The following is a 20897-nucleotide window of genomic DNA, read 5'->3' on the forward strand; positions in this document are numbered from 1 at the left end:
GCTGATGAAGGGTGAGTGATGGACTGGTAGCTGTCAAGGTCATCAGTGTCTAGTTTAGGTTTCTTTAGATGTGGGAGGGATCTGGCCTGTGTTGTGAGAGTCTGGGAAGACGCATTGAGTGAAAGTGAAAGTTTTTACGAAACATGAGTGTTTTAAATCATCTTCATAGGAATTGGCTTGGAGAGAGTTGAGTTTGTTGGCATGTATGCAAGAGATAGGGTTTTTAAGACCATTACAGTATTCTGTGAAAAGGGTGTGTGGGTGTTGAGAAGGGCAGACTTGGTGTTGTCAATGTGCTGTTAGATCTAATTATTGTTTTCACTAAAGAAGAGGTTGTTGGTGGTGGTCATGTCTGTATGTTTTGGGATAGGAGAATTCAAGCAAGGGGTTGATGCAGTGCTTGATTGCCTTGAAGAGTAATCTTCTTATGTTGTGGCTTCATTGACTGCACCTGATGTGAAGAGCTGTCTGTAAGTTGCTCGGAGGAACTTCAGGGTCATGGGTCTTCAAGCGTTCTGTTACTTTCCATCTTTTTCCCTGTTTGAAAATGGAGTGTTTATTGTTAGCAAGATTTACACAGTACCAGGTTGATGAAGATTTTGTCTTGCACTTAAATGTTTTAGTTGGGGCATGGATGTTCAGATAGTTTTCGAAAAAGAAAATGTTGAAGTCATTCAGAAGGATGTTGGCATCAGAAGTGGAGTTGGCAGGGTGAGAGTTAAGCACTAGTTTATTGATTTATTCTTTGAAAGATCTGAAGGTTTGGTCTTCTCGGGTGCATCAAATGCACACAACCACGTAGAGCACAGAGACCTTAAGCACAGACGATGTATTCCTCACACTCACAGGACCAGAACTTCATCGGACTCTCCATTTACAGCAAAGCCAAATAAACATTCCGGAAGACAGACCTTTATAACACAAAAGAAAACAATATCCACAATTTTACTGAAAAAGATCTTTACATACCAATGCTGTCAATAACATTTTACTGGACTGGATCTCCAATTAATGCAACTTCCCTAGACAGACAATTTAAAGATAAGATCACCAAACTGTACTTAATTGGGCAGTTTCTTAGAAGGAAAGAACAGTGAGTCATACTTACTAAATAGATCATTGCACAACTGTTACACTTTTATTACATTTACGTGTTTCCTTCCCCAAATATTATAATCACAAATACTATCCTAAAAAAATGTGCGGGGTTATATATATATATGCGCAATATGCTTAATATTATGCTTGTTTCCTTCTTTCTTCTCCACGTAGCTCCTTCAGTGCATTCCCATTCGTGGTATTTTTTATCAGATATGCCACCTCCAAAGTTCTTAATTCAGAGCTGTGAACTGAGAGCAGACTTTTGGTTGATCCTCTTTAAGCCACTGATTTTCTTTTTTAGGCCTGCCTCATGCAGCCATAGCTTGTTTGAATTTTGCAACGACCCACAGACTTTTGTGAATGTTTACATTTTTTGCATTTACTTTTTACACTGGTGGTCAAGTAGTCCCACTTAGAGACCTGTACTAATCTCCTTCACTCTTTATACCATAATATGCCAAATTCCAGTCCACACAGACATGTTTCGCACACCTGGTTCGTACCACTGCATCTTTCCTAATCCACCCTATGAGCTTTTCCTGTAATTCCTGCACACATTGGCTTTTCCTGAATCAGGTGAATCTTCACAGCACTAGCAGAGGCATGTCTGTAGTATCACATGCACAGCACATTCGTAGGACTAACAGCACCTTCATTTGTTCTTTAGCTTCTGCTCAAAAGATCCTCGGCTCTGTGTGGCTGTGGTGTGCTCCTACCACTGACTAATCTGGTGATTTGAAGCAGACTACCTTAATTGCACCCATCTGTCCCAAATAAACCCCCACCTGTACTATTAAGGACCAGGCCGTGTGGCACTCTGAACAGCATTGAAGACTTCCTTCTCATTAAAACCCATACTGAGACTGTGCACTCATGTTAATGTAGACTGGAAACAAGGATGTGGTCCATCCACTTATGCCCCACCATGCTGAAGTTCACACTGTTAGTGGCAATGTACTCAACAGTAGTAGTGCTGTGCACCGCACTATGCATACCTTTACTCCGAGGAGCAGTACTGACCCTTAAGTAGTGTAGGAAAGTGTCCCTAAATGTATTATGACCCACTACATTTTGCCCCAAATGCTGATGTGTATGTTAGTAGACTGGAAGCCTGCTATTCAGGCCCCAGTGCCTGTACTCTCTCCCTAAATTATGTTGACTTGGTGTTAAACTGATTGGCAAGACTTTACCCCGTTATAAGGCCCTAGTAAATGGTACCCAGGGCATAAGTAGCAAACTAGTCTCTAGGACTGCATCATAAGTTTGTGCCACCCTGGATGACCCTCCCAAAGAACTGGTGGCAGGCCTGCCAGTGCTATGCAAACTACTTGAGTTCGACTATGTCCTCACCAAGAGTGGCACAGTCCCATGCACTGCCTTACATATATGTCATACACCCCTAAGGAGGCACAGTCTATTATATTTAAGGTGCAGACATATAAGCATGAGCTTCTGTGTCTGTATAGTGTCCTTTCCATTAAAGTACACTATAAATGCAGGTCGGTCTGTAGGATAACATGGGACTTAAGCCCTGGTTGACCAGGGCTGCTAGCTCCATTATGGTTCCTCCAGATATGCAAGTTTTGTGTCAAACAACTTACCTTCTCTCCCCCAACATGATTCACGTGTCAAGGAACAGCTGTCATGCTCCCAGAAGGCAGGTTGCCCACCTGTTTGCCACCTTTATGCTCTGGCCGAGCAGCCTGTGCTTTTTCCCGCACTTGGTGCGGGAAAGGACTGAGTTCTGACATCCTGCCAGGCAGTCTGGGTGCTCCCAGAGGTCAGAACAACAAGCTGAGACAGGAAGAAGGTCACATCTCCCTTCCCACAGCTGGGCTAGTGATTAGAGCCATCAGGGAGGTGAGCTTCAAAGGCTTCACCACCCCTGGTAGCACTGTCCTCCTGTGAGGAAACAACCCCCCCCCCCTAGGCACATTTAATCATGGACAGGTGGGAAATTAGATTTGCAGGACTGTGCAAACCCTCTGCAGGGTGACCACACCTCTAGGGTGAGCAGCCTGGTCTGTGCACAAAATGTTTTGTGTCTGCCATCTCAATTGTGGTAGAATAGAGGGTCCTGGGTAGTTAAAGGTTACCTGTCCCACCGGATGTGGTCTCCTTAGGGGCAGATTAGCTGTAGGAGCTAGCTGCCCATTGGCCACTTGTCTCCACACCCCTAACTCCCCTAAATCTAGGATTTAAGGGACTTCCCCTCCCCTGACACCAGCACCTCAGATCTGACTGGCCAACTTCAAAGAAGGACCAGAAGAAGCTCTGCATCACCGACAACCGGTTTTGCCCACTGCTGCAAAGCAAAAGAGGGAAACTCTGTTCCTGAGGCAACAGACTGAGAACTATGTGATCGACCTTCCGCCTTGGTTGAAACTCATCACTTCCGACTAGGGGGACACCTGTGGAAGCCCAAAGCACCTTCTGTCTCCCTTGGACTAGTGGAACTAGTTCTCCTGCAAATTGCAAGTAAAAACGACTACAAGATACGAAGTTTCACCGACCATCATTCCCGCTGTGGGATTGTCGAAAACCAGGTGGTCCAGTGTCTTCTGGGAGTTGTATCCAGCCAGCCTCCAAGTTTCATGCCGCTAGCTCACTCACTCGGACTCTGGTAATTTCCCAAAGGATTCCTGCACCTTTATCGCTGCTAAGGCTTGTTGGTTAGCAGCCCGGTAACTAACTCCTTCATCTCAATGCTGCAGGTGCAGGCCACAACGTGCAACCTGCATCTGGCATCTGCAACCCAGCCCCAGCTGAGATTTTGCATCTCCTTGTCAGCATTTTCGTGCCAGTGGTAAAATTGGCACCAGAGATGGCCCCGTCCAGCTCCATGGACAGCAGGACAACTCTGCACCCAGACCCCACGTACCAGGTAGAAGTGAACTGACTTTTGTGACCTAGCCCCAGGGCCTGCACAACCTTAACCCTGCAGGGGGCCCCCACAGCTCGACCTTCAAGTGGATGTTTGTCACCAGTGGCATCCCTTCCATTGACATCAACGTGTCCCATTCAGCACCACATACAGTCACGACACCTCTGCACCTGGACTCCACGGGCCAGGTAAAACTGCTTTGACTGTTGTGATCTGGTCTTAGGGACTGCACTAGCGTAACCGCCAAGGATTCCATGCAACCTATCCTGTAAGTGTATTTTTGCAACATATGACATTTTCTCTTTGACTTTAATGTAACATTTAAATGCCATTCCTGCAGTGATTTTCTTTTGCTTCTACAATTGATATCGCTGGTTCTCCCAACCCTATGCTGTTAGTTTTGTTGTCTAAATTAATTTAAAAATAAGCCTTATTTTTATTAATCGGTGTCAGATTTCTTTCAGGTTGTCAGTTACCTATTGTCCATGTTTGTGCTGTGAAATGCTTAACATATGTTCCTCTAAGTAAAACCTGACTTATCTGTTCCACACTACCAGGACTGAGCTAAGGATTTACTATTGTGAATCCAACGACTATCTCTGGGATATTGTGAGAGTATTACATGGTGAGGACTAAGCCCCACACAATACTCCACTTTCCTTTGAGTAGTATGGAGGAGTTGCTGCTAGACTTGGGCCAGCTGTGGAAGCTGGTCTGGGTATGGGCTAATATAACCAATCATTGAAACAGCTAGTGGTTGGTGAGGCCACTTCTGGAAGCCTGTACTATATAAGAGCCAGACCGCTTGGCTGTTTAAAAGCTTGTCCTTGCCAGAAATCACACTAGATTTGCTAGTTGAATAATAATAATACTCCACACTCTTACAGTAAGAAAACGTATTGTTCACAATTCTGTTTTGCTTTACTTTGTCCCACTAGTTTTACTGAGTAAGTGTTTGAGTTACATAAAAATGTACATCAATTCTTTCTTTGTGTATTTGGCAGATTTTGTTCCTCGGTCCTCTGATCCAGTTGGCTGTGGATTGCCCGTGGGATTTCATTGACGGACTCAAGGTTGGGTTGGGTAAGTGCTTGATTGCAATGCTGAAGCCTCTGACGTGCTGTATGGCCTGGGTCTCATAAATCCCTCATGATTTTGTTGCTTGATATGGTCCTTTGCACAGTGTTAGTGGATGTGCTCCCGTTTTCATTCATTTAGGCAACACATAAGTGTACACAAATCCTAAAAACTTATCAAGAATTTCAACTCCCTCCCCCTTCAAAGAAGATATATATTGTGTTGTATATGGATAAAAGAGTTGTGCATCTCTTGCACTACTTACGTGCAACAAATCGAGTTCTGACCATGCAGATGTGCTGATTTCCCCTTTTCCTATCTGGCCTGTTTCCACTTTTCTTAGAGACTCTGCTGCTACTCTGTCAGCATTATACAATTCGTTTTTAACATTGCAAAGCTCAAGGACTGTGAAAATTACACTCTTATTCAGTAGGTGTTCCCGTGACCTCCGAAGCTGATTTTGGAATAGTGTTAGTATGCAGAGTTCCTGCACCTAGGAAAGTTATCAGTAGCGAGATGAATAGCCATTAGAGGAAAGACATCCAAGAATAATGATAACGTATTCTCTTCTAGAATTTTCAGGTGGATCATTTTGATGACACAGGTATAATTTTAGGGAAGTTGAAAATTGGTGGTCAGCTGTATTATTCCTTTTGATCATTCACTGGCGGTGCATTCTTTTGAGTTGCTGTCTACTAGGCTTTTGGACTTGCCTTAACATCAATGTGATGATATGTATTATAGACCTATTGCTGCTTATTTATGTATGTTGAAACAAACACATTGTTGGGACGAGGAGCGATATTCCACCAGATATTGGCACAATGAAACATGCTGGATATTTGTCCACAACACAACCTCATTTTTGTTTGCAGATTTTACTGAATGTAAATAGGAATTTTTACCGACTGTACATGAGACATTTGCAGACTGGGGGCCAGAAAAACGTTTGACAATGTTCATGCGCATGATTTGCTGTGCGGTAATACAAGTTCATTATTTAAGAAAAGGTTGTCATCTAGCACTTGCTAGCATGCCTTGTCCTTAGTAAGTAAACTTACAAGGGGACGCATATAGGTCGTCGATGAATCTTTTGGATCGCATAGAGTATCCTAGCTAAGTGGTGACCAGAGAAACATCAACAGTAATCCCGACCAAACATATAACACCAAAAACCTAGTCTAATAAGAAAATACCATCACTCTCAAGAAGGTTAGTTTCTTTTATTCCCTATTATTTACAATTCTATTCAAAACCTTTATTCAATGAATCCATGGTTAATCAAACTTTATTAGCATCATGAGCAATAATTCATCAAGATTTCTTAATAAGAAAAACAATCCTCAGTCGAAGTTGGCAATTTCATAAACATGGATTAATTCAGCAATGCGAGTCAGTCAGTCAAAAGTCAAAGTCACCATTTAGTTGCCCTTGTCAGCCTACTTATCTCAGATTAGCATCAGGATGTGGGTCTTCACACGAAAAACAATTTAGTCAAAAATCATTAATTTGGAAAAAATATCTAACTAAGAGAAAAACATTTTAAACAGCGCAGTTGGTACCTAGAAGGAAAAAGCACACATTAGTCAGTCAATCATTTATAACTACCTATTCAAGATAGATCAGCAACGAGTCAGTCTTCGTCTCCAGGTCATCAGTCATCAACAAGGCTCGGGCTCACAGGGAGCAAGCCCAGATTTCAGCACTTCGGACAGTGTCTCCTGACGTCATCAACTTTCGCTCTCCACTCTGATTTCGCTTCTTGTGTCAGGACTTTTTATTATGGTCTCTCAGTCCGTCCCACAATTTGTTTATTGGTCAACCTTATCAGGGGTTATGACTCTAACCTATAGTTTTTGTTTACCACTTGTCTGCGTCAGTAAAAGCATCAAGTTCCATTAAAATGATTGGTCCCTCCATCGATGAGAACATCATCCGGCTGTTCAGGTAACAGAATTGTTGCTCACGTTCTCTTAGTCAGTGCCTCTATTGTTCAGATCTTGGGAAAGTACATTTAGCCTACTCTACACATAATTGTATCAATTTGTTCTGATCGTCTCCTGTCCGCTGGTGCATTGCAGAAAATTCTAGCAGAGCTCATCTCTGAACTCTGTACAGTTCACAGTGTTTTTCTCTAGTTTCAGTCCTCTGCGGCTCATCGCGTCTCCACGTTTAAGCAAGCAAGGCCCAGCGCCGACCAGGCCTCTAGTTCAGCTAAGTTAAAGATACAAAGCATCATAAAACATAGGTTATATCATCAGTTATGTCATATTATTACATATTTCATACAAATTTCACATTATCTCAGTCCTGTTAACACAGATGGTGACCACTCCCCGTGGGCACATTTTGCACATTACACGTTATTTTCATTTACTAGTTTTTAAATGTCATTTTTCTCATTAGTATGTATACGCAAATCATTAGAATATTCTCATATTAGCATATCTGCTGCAACTGTCCCTCCTCGGATGACTAAATATGTCATCACACCTTCCTTTTGTCAATCATTACAAATTACTCTCAGCCACATTTTGATCTCTTCTGTTCACATTTTCACTATAGATTCTTCTTCTGGGTTGTTTTTCACTCCTCTGATTATTTTTAGCCCTTCTCAATTTAATTTTGTGCCATAATTTACATGCCCCCCAAAATCCTAATATAGCAATGATCACAATCACTATTTCCTGAACAATTTTCCACATAATCCCACTCCAAATTTGACTAAACCAATTAGCTATTGTGACAAACCCATTTCCAACCTTTTCCCACACTCCTGGTTCTTTCAGCTCCTTCAAATCTTTACTTGCATTAGTTAAACTAGTAAGCAAATCTTTTATCTCCTTCTCATTCTCAGGTATATAAGAACAACAGTGCCTCTCGTTAATCATTTTGCAGACTCCTCCCTCTTTCGCCAATATTATGTCTAAAGCAAGCCTATTTTGATGCATCATAGCCCTATCCGCAGCTAATTCAGTGTTTAGTAAAAGTATAGCCCCTGTAAAGTTAGTTAACATATTATCTACTATAGTTGACAGCTTTCGAATCTTATTTGCGTTCAATATAACTCCTAACGAAGGAATTACTGCTCCAAAAATATCCCCCACTATTGCAGAGGCTGTCTCTCTCCTTTGTCTCTTTTGGTGTAACTCAGTCATTTTCGGTATCTTTTTGAAATCATCTATTTGATAAATCTTAGGAAAAACTATTCCCAAGTAACATGTCCCATAGCATCGTTTAGGGAGTCGGTAATAAGCATTAAGTCCACAAATATAGTACATTCCAGGAATCGCAGGGTCCGCACCACTCAACATGAATGTCCACTTACTCTGAAACAAAAACACATGACTACACTCACTCGTTCCCACAAATAGTGTCAGTGTGTGATTTTGGCCTATATACATACAAAGCTTCCCTACATGTAAAGCATCTAAGGCTAATTTCCCTTGTGTTTTAATAGCATTGCAAGCATAATCATTCTTGTAAGTTCTCTTCTCTAACCCTTTTTCTAATTTTCCTTTTAGTGCTTTTCTCCTGTCGTCCGTATGCCCAATAAAACTCTTTTTCATAGGTGTTAATAAGCAAGTCAATCTGTTACGATGCACATAAGCTGTGCCAAAAGTCTGTGTAGGCTCAAAGAATCCTCTAACCAATATAATTACAGGAACAAAAGAAAACACTAGGTCATAATTTGAATAGAAATACTAAATATATACTCTTGATTATAGAAGCGAGTTAGTAGCAAACTGCAAGTTATTCCGTAAGTCAGAGGTAGACTATGATAAGTGACCCCTTCTTCAACAGAGGAAGGTATTTGCATACACACTAGACAATCCCTTTCATCCATCATTTCCAAATATTCACTCAATAAACTATAAAAGACGTTAAAAGACAACTCTCCTCTTGCATTAGTATAATCATGCAAATATTGCTCATCTAGTTTAAACTTCTCTATAGCTGTTAGTGTAGTAGTCTCATGAGCAGGTGTAACCTTTGCTTCTCTCACTTCATGAATTGGCATTCCCACAATCATCATTATAAACAATATCCCACACATGATCGCCATGCCTACACTCAAATGTCTACAATACCTAATATGCCTAACGTTATTATCTAGTCTAGCCATGATCTGTAAAGAATCAGAAAGCAGAATTTTAACTCTTAATTAATATGCAACACAAAATCAAAAAAATCAAAAATATACTTCTTTTCTCTACACTTCAACTTCACACAACAGGACCCCTTTACTCCTTTTGTTGAATTTGGTTAGCAGCTGGTCATCTCCAGGTTTTCAATGTCATATCAGGCTTTTAATGTCTTTTCCGGTAAATTAATAATCTCAATTTCTTTTGTTTTAGGTCAGCAATTCAGTTTATTTGATTTTCTCCTTCAGGTTGCATCAAAATACTGATTCGGAACTTCTCTATCAAAACAAAAGGACATAAACTCATTTTGCCAATCACATGTTGCTGCGAATGCCCACTCTGGTCCCACGTATTTTCGACTTGCCTCTCTCTTTCTTTTCAACCTCCTTTCTCCTGTTAGTTCTCCATCACTCAATTCAGCTTTCTTTGTGGTGTCTAATTCTTCCGCTGTTGTCTCATTTATTACCAAGTCCTTTTTCTTGCCTATTTGAGACTCTGGCCAATGATCTCCTTTTCTCACTCCTTCTATCAACAATCTCTTCAAGATCGGACTTTTCTCTTTCACCTTGTCTGAAGTGCCTTCTCTTAATGGACCTGCAACGGGTTCAGGAGGAGTCAGATCACCTTTGCTTTGGCCTGTCTCAACTCTTTCCCCCTCAGGTTCTGGCACTTGATCTCCTTGCGTTTCAGCACTCTTTGTTTTTGTGAGAACCTCTCCTGTGCATGGATCTCTCGTCACTTCTGCTGTATTGATTTCTCGATTTACCTCTGGATTTTCCACACCTTCGTCTCTTACTGGGGTTATTGATCCTTCTTCCGCCAATTCTGGATCCACATCTGGCTCAACCTGCTCCGGCTCTGGCGTTCTCAGCAACACTTCTTCATGATCCTGAGGACTCACCACTTTCTTTGTATGGCTCGCATGTATCCAGTTAGGCAATCGTGCACCCTTCACAGCTGTTGTGCTTGTCAGCACCACTTGGTATGGACCTCTCCAACGTGGCTCTAGGCAAGTCTTGTGCACATCCTTTTTGATCACGACCCAATCTCCCGCTCTTAGATTGTGGCCTGGGTCATGGATAGGTGGCAGAATAACGGCTTCTACCTGCTAAGAAAAAGATCGAACCACATCAGTTAGACCCTTGCAGTAGTCCAACACCATATCATCTGTAATATTGACAAGAGCATTGGCTTGTATTGCTGGCAATCTCATTGCTCTCCCCTTAAGAATCTCATGTGGGGACAATCCTGTCTTTCTGTCAGGTATATTTCTCATTGACATCAGCACTAGAGGCAATGCATCCGGCCATTTCAGATTTGTAGCTGCGCACATTTTTGCAATTCTTGACTTAATTGTACCATTCATTTGTTCTACAAGTCCTAATGCCTCTGGACAATAGTTGCAGTGAAGTTTCTGTTCAATGTGCTGCACATAAGATCTTAATCACTTCGTTATTGAAGTGTGTTCCCCTATCTGATTCTAAAGAGATCGGAAATCCGAACCTTGGTATCAGTTCTCCAAAGAGTAGCTTTGCAACTGTGAGACTGTCATTTCTGCGTGTGGGTTATGCTTCAATCCAATGACTAAACACACAGACAATCACCAATACGTACTTTAATTTACCACATGCAGGCATCTCAATGAAATCCAACTGCATTCTGCTGAATGGTCCTCCTGCTCTTCCAATGTGGCTCAAATTTACCACCGGCCCTTTTCCCACATTTAGTTGCTGACAGATTACACATCTGTGACACACTGCTTCAGCTGCTTGTCCAAATTTCGGATTGAACCAATCAACTTTGAACAACCTAATCATGGCATCCCTTCCAATATGTGCCTGACCATGGTAATACAGAGCCATCTGAGACAACAGACAATTCGGCAATGCCATCTGACCCTCCTCAGATACCCTCTTTGCAACCACAATTGACCAAAATCATGAACAATTCCAAATCCATATTGATTATCCGTGTATATTGTCACTCGCAGCCTGGTAGAAACATAGCATGCTCTAGTAAGACCTACTAATTCTGCCACTTGTGCTGGATATACACCGGGAAGCCAAGATGCTTCCAGGGTTCCTGTATTTGTACATACAGCATATCCTGCCCTCAATGTGCCTGTTCCATTTCTGAGGTATGAACCATCGACAAAAACAATTTGATCATTTTCTTCTAATCGAGTATCTCTGATATCCGGTCTAGGTTTTGTACATAGTTCTTTCACTTCAAGACAATCATGTTCTATGTCCTCCTCTTTTTCAATTTCAGCAGTATCACTTGGCAATAACGTTGCTGGATTCAACACAGTACATCTTTTCAAGGTTACACTTGGAGCTCCCAATATGCTCGTCTCATACCTTGTCAGTCTGGCCCCCGTCAAATGTGTTTTTATTCTCGTCAGTAAGATTTCAACAGAATGTGGTACCATTACCGTCACTGGGTATCCCATGACTACCCCTTCACATTGGGAAAAGCTTTGTCCAACTGCGGCTACTGCTCGCAGACAACCTGGTAAAGCTGCTGCAACCAGGTCCAAGGTAGCTAAAAAATAAGCTACTGGGTGATAAGCACCTCCATGGACCTGTGTCAAAACAGACAAAGAACAAGCATCACATACATGACAACACAATGTGAAAGGCTTTGTGTAATCAGGCATTCCCAACGCTGGAGCTTTGCACAAACTCTCTCTCAATTCAGTGAAAGCCTTCATCTGATTCTCATCTAAACTAATAGGATCTGTAACTTCTTTGTGTGTCAACTGCTGTAGGGGTTTTGCTATCTCAGCAAAATTCGGAATCCATTGTCTACAATACCCTACCATTCCCAAAAACATGCGCACATCCTTCTGGCAAGTCAGAGGATTTCTCTGCAGAATCATTGTAATCCTTTCCCGGTAGATTCTTCTCAGCCCTTTCTCAATTTGATGACTGAAATATTTAACAGACTTCTGACAGTACTGCAACTTTGCTAGTGAAACCTTGTGTCCAAACTCTCCCAAATGATTCAACAGGGCAATTGAGTCATGCTTACAGTCGTCCCTTGTTCTGGATGCAATCAATAAGTCATCAATGTACTGCACTAGAGTCGATTGACAAGGCAGTTCTAACGACTCCAAATTATTTTTCAAAATCTAATTGAACAAGGATGGTGACTCCGTATACCCTTGTGGAAGCCTGCACCAGCTGTAGACTTTATCTAGGAATTTGAAACTGAAAAGAAACTGACTATCCTCATGAAGTGGCACTGAAAAGGAAGCTTGTGACAGATCGACTACAGTGAACCTCTCTGCCTCGCATGGAATCTGAAACAGTATCTCTGCTGGATCAGGCACAATCGGACAACACTTAACCACCATGTCATTCACTTTTCGCAAATCCTGCACAATTCGCACTTTCCCTCAAGGCTTTTTCAAACCCATTATCGGTGAATTACATGGGCTGCTCAATACTTCCCTTAGAACTCCCTGCTTCGGGAAATCTCCAATTATCTGCGCCACTTTCATCATCACATCCTGCGTCATGTTATACTGTGGAAGTTTCTGGAACTCAACATTTGGCTTCAAAGTGATTTTAATTGGTTCCACTCCTTTGATTAATCCCACTTCTTTCCCTGTCAAATCCCACACTTTTTCCTTTACTGTTGCCTGCAAGTCTGCATGCAACTGTTTCAGTGTGAACATTGGAAAAATCTCAATCTTCGAATGCATCATTAAAAACCATGGCTGACGCCTGCTCCTCCTCATCCTCACTGTTTGTCTGGACTTCTATCCCTGCATCTGTACAATTTATGGAACAATTGGTCTTGCACAGTAAGTCTCTGCCCAATAAAGATACGGGACTTGAATCGCATACAGCAAATCTGTCCAGTCCCAAATAATTTCCGATTTCAATTTGCACTGGTTCTGTAATGGGATTAGTTAACTGCCTATTCTCCACCCTCACAACCTGAACTGTCCTTCCGGAAAGAGGTAAATCTGGTACTTCCACACTCCTCACTGTGGAGTGCGTGGCTCCAGTATCAACCAAGAACGAGACCTTATGTCCCATTACCTTTCCCTTCACAAAAGGCCCTCTCTGATCTACCTCTAGGGAAGCGGCAAGAATATAAGCTCCTTCATCCGAACTGTCACTTATCCATTCATCGTTTATTTCATCCTCACTGTGAAATGGGAACTGGTGTACTGTATTGTTACTGTTATCTGGTCTCTGACCTGTGACCTGTTGAGTAAGCATAACCCGTTGCTGCTCCATCGGGGCTTAGGGTATGTGCATTTGCTGTCTAGGCACCATAGGAATCTGCTGCTGTACTGGCGTCAATGAAGTAATTTGTGCTCGAGGCACCTGCATCTGTGGTGCAGGCAAGAAATTCTGACCTCGATTATGAGCATTTGGGACTGGGCCCTTTATTCTGGGGACTCTTACAGTTTGAACTGTACCAACATCGCTTTGCTGAACCTTTCCTTCCTGCACCATCAATGGGCACTCCCGCTTCCAGGGTCCCACGTTTCCACACAAATGACATGGCAACATCCTTTTCATGCCCTGCATGTCATTCTGAACAACCACAGTACTTAGATCTGGACCACGCATCACATCCATACCACGTCCTCTACCCCTCACTTGAGGCTGAAACATGACAGCTTTCTGCTGCAGCGGCATCGGCGGCACTAAAGCTCCTTGCACTCCTGATTGTGTTGCCTTAGACTACATCACCATTGCCTTTTCCTTCAGCTTCTTTTGCTTCAACTCAATCTCATTGCTACAATATTTAGCATACTGCAACACCTCATCAATCGGCTTCGCCTGCCAGCAAATCAAATGATTCTTCATCATTTGCCCTACTTCAGGTCTCAACCCTTCAACTAATCTGAATACAAAATGCAACATGTCTTTCGGTTCGACCGCTTCCTTGCCACTGTACTCCTTGAAAGCCTTTAGCAATCTTTCATAATAAGTGTGTATTGACTCTTTAGTTTCCTCAACTGTCCTGTCAATCATCTGCCAATCAATGTTTTTTGGAGAAATTCTAGTTTTCAGAAACTCAATCATCTTATAATAATTTTCCATTACCTCAGGTGACGGTGCGCCTGTAACTTTGTTCCTTTAAGGTTCACTTGTTGGCCAGTCTACTGCCCTCTTACACTCGACCCACAAATAAGATGGCACAACTATCTCGAACAAAGTATTCAAGTCTTCCCACAGACATTTAGAGAGTTTCACAAACCTCTCAGTCTGCTAATACCATTCAACTTGCTTCTCTCTCAATTTGGGATAATCATTTGTAAAAGACAAAATGTCACTTCAGTGCCATGGGACATGAACAAACTGCCCCCCTGGAATCTCTTTCATTGTTAGCATTTTAACTGCTTCCCCTTCCTCTGCTCACTCCGTTTCATCTTGAGAATCTCTTTTTCGTTTCTCTTTTTTCCTTGCCCATCTGCCTTCCCACTTCTCTAATGCTCCCCAAATCTGCGCACTCTGCAGCAAGTCCCTCAAATGTGCTTTCATTCCCGCTGATCTTGTGTGTTCAAAATCTTTTGCCTCAAAATCTAATCTGTAACTTCGTCTCAAATGTTTTGTCATCTTAAGATCAATGTCATGCTTCTCTGCTACTTCCGCTAGCTTCTGGTGTATTTTCCCTACTTCTTTTGTAATCCTTGGGCACAACTCTTCTTCAGTGAAGGACACTAACCTATGCAATCCCATTGTTCGCTCAACCAACTCATTTGCTTCGATATTCAGTCCCACTCGGTTTAACTGATCTTCCCCTTTGGATGCACCTTGTGATGAATTCAGACTATCCTGGCAACTAGTTAACTGCTGAGCTGTTAACCCTTGTAATGAGATGTTACTGGCATTAGTCACGGGCAGCTGTTGTGCCCCCGTTCCCAAGGCTTGTGGTGTCAAAAGTCTCAAACTCTGATTTGCATTAGAGACATTTGATGCATCTGGCAATGTCACAAGAGGACTAAATCCTGCAGGAGATTTGTGCTCACCCGGACAAGTTCCTGAACATGATGTTGAATGCACTGAGTCTCCCACTCCCCTTCTTACCAAACTCTGTGACATCTCTGCCTGTCCTCCTACTTCTGCTTTCTTCTGGGCATATAAAGGTACAGCTGGACCAACAGTGATAAGTAGCGATATTGCATCTGGGGCTGCTCTAGCACCTGCACCCTGTGTGAGTGGTACTCCCATTGTATGATTCATAACTGGTGCGAGATCTACTGAAGTCCCTGTCAACTGGTTAAACTTCGGCATACTCTGTGTCTGTGCCGGTGGCAATAACATTGGAGTCAGATCAGTTTGTACCAACATTGGCTGCGGGAACCCATGCTCCCTCTGCACTACAATATTTGAAACAGTCTCAAGAACAGGCACACCTGGGTAAATCCCTGTTACTGATGGTGTATGTACCTGCGCCTGAGCTACTACACTCGTTCCTGCACTGGTGTGCTCTGTACTGCCCCTGGTAACTGTCCTCTTTCTGCTTGTACAGCACCCGCAGCTCCCTGGGATGTCCCAGGAGTAGCAGAAAGGGCTGTAGCACTAGTCCCTGGACCCCCTGCATAAGTCATCATAGGTGGAGGTCTATCTCTCAACAACTGTGTAATGAGGTCCTCAACATCAGACTCATCATCTACATAAGACTTCTTTCTTTTCTTCTTTCCCTCACTTTCTTCTTCTTTGTCATTGTCCCCCTTATCTGACCCATAACTCTCTGCGATTGCGGAGAACAATTTAATCTCCTTCATAATTGCCATTCTCCATCTCTTTTGCTCCCAATCCTACCTAGCTTCGGCTAGTGACTTTTCTATCTTTTTTATTCTTCTGTTGAACTTCAGCTCTTGCTGCTGTCTGGCCACTAGCTCCCAAACTGCTAAAGCCTCAAACTGTGCCGGTCTCATGTCATACAGTGATAATCGCAACTGATCCAAAACTTTCAAATTGAATGTTCCATGCTCTGGAAAAGCTAATGTCCGTTGATTCTTAGTCAGTTTACTCCATTGCTTCAACCAAAGACACAAAGCAATGCCCTTTTCCGTCATCACAAGATGCGCCGGAGAATCCTCCGGGGGAATTGGTTCCCCGCTGACGCTTTAATGTATGAATCACCTCTCACCACACTCTTTAATGCCTTGAAAAACTTAATCTTGCCTGTTTTGTGTACTATAAATTCAATAAATGGAATGACTTTTACGCCCAAGATTCCCTTCACCCGTTTCCTCAACCAGTTGCCTCTCGCGGACGGATGCCAATCCGGTTGCGGCTCTTTTCACTAACCAACCAGCGCGGCACACACACACGTCACACTGACTCACAGCAGCTGACAAAGTCTTTAGGCTCATCATCCTCAGCTCAGTTCCACTCAACTAATGCAATTTTATTGCGAGCGTTTTCACCAAATAATAACTAAAACAAACCTGCTGGTTTACTACAAGAAGGGACATAATCGCTTCAGGGACCTTACGGATTTTCATTAATGGCACTTTCTAGCTCCTTAGCTATTCCGCTTTCTCAGTCCCCCATGTTTGCAAGTAAAATTCGACCCGCAAACTTTACTCTCAACTGATCTCTGGGTCTGTCCTGGTGCACATAGAACTCATCAAATCTCAGTCAAAGCTTCTTTTATTCATCTAACATTCACTCCGATGTGTTGACCACGCCCGATCAACCTACTAAACCAGACAGATTACAACATATACCCAAGTGTCTCCTACACTTGTCAATATACTCCGGAGTCTTAGACCATGAAGGGTCCGTACATCACCAACAACCACGTGGACAATTTTTTAGCACAAAGCGCCACACACATGTGAAGTTCGACGACTTCCCTACTCTCACACTTTTGGAGTACTCGCACTCCTACTAACCCTAAACTGGAGTACGCAGGCCCCTTACTTTAACTCACATACATCACAATTCACCTGCAATCTGCTTAAGCCTGTGCAAGCGCAATCTACTACTCTCATACTATTTCAGAATATGCAGAGAACATACTCTATCTTACCCATGGGATCCAGGATCTGGGAAAGTCATTTCTGGGCTTAAGGGAACATCATCTTTGCTACCATTGCCATTTTAGAAAAACAAAATTCAAACCTCATAAAAATTTGAACAACTATACTCGACTTTTAAACTACCACCATAACCTCTACTCACCACCTAACTAGTTCCCTAAGGGAACTAACCATCAAGCTGCTACCAAAAACTGCTAGCGCGCTTTGTCCTTACTAAGTAAACTTACAAGGGAACGCGTATAGGTCGATTAATCTTTTGGATCGCATAGAGTATCCTAGCTAAGTGCTGACCAGAGAAACATCAACAATAATCCCGACAAAAAATATAACACCAAAAAAACCTAGTCTAATAAGAAAATACCATCACTCTCAAGAAGGTTGGTTCATTTTATTCCCTATTAGTTACAATTCTATTCAAAACCTTTATTCAATGAATCCATGGTTAATCAAACTTTATTAGCATCATGAGCAATAATTCATCAAGATTTATTAATAAGCAAAACAATCATCAATCGGAGTTGGCAATTTCATAAACATTGATTAATTCAGCAATGCGAGCCAGTCAACCAAAAGTCAAAGTCACCATTTAGTTGCCCTTGTCAGCCCACCTATCTCAGATTAGCATCAGCATGTGGGTCTTCATGCGAAAAACAATTTGGTCAAAAATCATTAATTTGGAAAAATATCTAACTAAGAGAAAAACATTTTAAACAGCGCAGTTGGTACCTAGAAGGAAAAAGCACACATTAGTCAGTCAATCATTTATAGCTACCTATCCAAAATAGATCAGCAACGAGTCAGTCTTCGTCTCCAGGTGATCAGTCATCAGCAAGGCTCGGGCTCACAGGGAGCAAGCCCAAATTTCAGCACTTCGGACAGCGTCTCCTGACGCCATCAACTTTCGCCTCTCCACTCTGATTTCCCTTCTTGTGTCATGACTTTTTATTAGGGTCTCTCAGTCCGTCCCACAATTTGCTAATTGGTCAACCTTATCAGGGGTTATGACTCTAACCTATAGTTTTTCTTTACCACTTTTCTGCGTCGGTACAAGCATCAAGTTCCATTAATATGATTGGTCCCTCCATCGATGAGAACATCATCCGGCTGTTCAGGTTACAAAATTGTTGCTCACTGTCTCTTAGTCAGTGCCGCTATTGTTCAGATCCTGGAAAAGTACATTTAGCCTACTCTACACATAATTGTATCAATTTGTTCTGATCGTCTCCTGTCCGCTGGTACATTACAGAAAATTCTAGCAGAGCTCATCTCTGAACTCTGTACAGTTCACGGTCTTTTTCTCCAGTTTCAGTCCTCTGCAGCTCATCGCGTCTCTACGTTTAAGCAAGCAAGGCCCAGCGCCGACTAGGCCTCTAGTTCGGCTAAGTTAAAGATACGAAGCATCATAAAACATTGGTTATATCATCAGTTATGGCATATTATTACATATTTCATACAAATTTCACATTACCTCAGTACTGTTAACACAGATGGTGACCACTCCCCGTGGGCACATTTTGCACATTACACGTTATTTTCATTTATTCGTTTTCAAATGTCATTTTTCTCATTAGTATGTATACGCAAATCATTAGAATATTCTCATATTAGCATATCTGCTGCAACTCACTGTTTGTTTAAAAATCTGTTAATATTGAGTAGCTTTGGGTCATTGTGGTCTTGGCCTGCCCCGTGCGTCCGCAATTAGCAATAGAGCATGGTACTGACAACGGGTCTGTTTACCCTTTTTTCTGATCAGATTACATAATCTTCTATTTGCATTTCATTGATGATCAGTTCTCATTTGCTATTCATGTTTTGTTATTGTTAAGAATATGTTTTCCTAATTTAAGTAAATTAAACAAATAAAGAAGACATCGCATGTTCTGCAGTTCTGTTTCATGCTCTGTTATCTGGATTTCTCCTGGTTTAGACCCCCGGTTTTGGATCCTGTGCTTAACAGACATGCGTTGGCTTCGTAACCAAGTTATTGCACCACTGACAGAAGAGCTGGTGTTTCGTGCCTGCATGCTGCCCATGCTTGTTCCATGCACTGGCCTGAGTACAGCCATATTCACCTGTCCCCTCTTCTTTGGGATTGGTAAGTGAAATGTGAAATTCTGTGAGCTGTCAATTCAGAATTTCATCATCAGTGGACTTGGGGGTCTTTCATTGGTTTTGTTAGCAGACCAACATTGTGTGATTGGGGCAAACATACTCTCCATGTGCCTAAAAACCTCAGTACTGGAAGCATAATAAATGTAGCATGTGAAAACCCTGCCTAATGTTCATGATTTCAATGTGGCCCCCAGATGATATACCATGCTGCATTGCTCTTCAATCAGGTTTGCATTCTGTTAATAGCAAAACATACATCCATGTTTAAAATGCCTCTCTTACTTTAAAGCGGCAAAATTGTGGAGCAGAAAGTGAAGATGTTTATAAAAGCAAAAGGTCTGTCAGCACACATAGTACACAAAATAGGGTGATACATTTCAGAATGTTCTGTAAATCTATTGTACGGTGGTAAATTTCAGAAGGAAAACTGTTTTCCTTGGATGTGTTTGTGCCATAGTCTGCACAGTGTGGCTATGTCTCTAATACCCTCCTCTCACCCCCTCCGGAAATTGCTACAGTAAGTCAAGCAAGCTGTGATTTCCCTGTCATTGCCATCATTTCTCAAGGGGGCCTGAATGTATGTGGTTTACAACGTATTAGGTTTGAGCTGATGCATCTGAACAACTTCCCAAAAAGTACAAAGGGAGTAATTTAGGTCTTGGCCGAGGGAATACTGTGTCACAAATGTGACAGATATCCCATCTGCCGCATTACGATTCCTATAGGAGATAATGTGATCGTAATATGGCGAACAGAATATGTTATGTTTGTGACAAAGTATTTTCCTCCCCAAAGACCTAAACCAGGCCCAGAGTGTTCTAAACATCCAAAAACCCATTAGAAGAAGGTCAGCTGGTATGCCCCCACAACAATGATTGTTTTATGGCATCAAAATGCATCAGTCAACCCTAGATAACTGGGGTAGGGAACTAGAGAAGTGTGCAACCTGTGAAGGAAACTCCCTACTCAGAGAAGCCAAGAGAGGGTTGAGACCATTAGAAATAGCAAGGGCATTGAAGGCACTAGTGGACAGTATAAAAGATTGTGGGTTAGCGCCACAACTACACGTCGAAAACCTCCCACCCCCTTAGCAACGCAGGAATACTCCCTCCTCACTGACCAACCTACATAACATGAAAATATCAGTTACAATAAATTACTTGTGATTGAAATGGAAATTTGGACTCAATAGTAGAACCACTTTTCCAACACGATAGAACTGACTCCAGAAGGAGGGGGGAGAGGGAGGAGAGAGAGACTGATGATTATCAGATTGTTGTTGTTAACTGATCAATTTGAAACTAAAAAGTAAATATATGCAGAAGTATAGTTGTGGATCGTACTATTCATATACTTGTCATAATGCAATATATCTGCTAATAAAAATGTTTAAAAAAACATAATCATCAGTCAAAACCCTAAGTTCTAATGTGCAGATAATGAGGCATACTGGGTCAGTGTGTTGGGGGGAGGAGACAGGACGAGAAAAAGTTCAACAGGAGACCAGTATTTACTGCTCCGACTGCTTTGCAAAATCAAAATTCCGATAGGT

The 20897-nt window shown here is 42.2% G+C and overlaps 1 protein-coding gene across 2 annotated transcripts in view; it reads left to right on the forward strand.

The window, feature by feature from the left end:
• RCE1 (Ras converting CAAX endopeptidase 1) overlaps window positions 1-20897 on the forward strand; it is a 252205-nt gene that overhangs the window by 133432 nt on the left and 97876 nt on the right. For both annotated transcript variants that reach the window (XM_069207817.1, XM_069207818.1), the window contains 2 exons: window positions 4990-5068; window positions 19161-19328. In XM_069207817.1, coding sequence (XP_069063918.1) covers window positions 4990-5068; window positions 19161-19328 — 247 coding nt within the window. The remainder of the gene's footprint in view (window positions 1-4989; window positions 5069-19160; window positions 19329-20897) is intronic.

Source organism: Pleurodeles waltl, chromosome 9 (genome assembly GCF_031143425.1).
Source record: "Pleurodeles waltl isolate 20211129_DDA chromosome 9, aPleWal1.hap1.20221129, whole genome shotgun sequence".
In the NCBI taxonomy this organism is placed as follows: Eukaryota; Metazoa; Chordata; class Amphibia; order Caudata; family Salamandridae; genus Pleurodeles; species Pleurodeles waltl.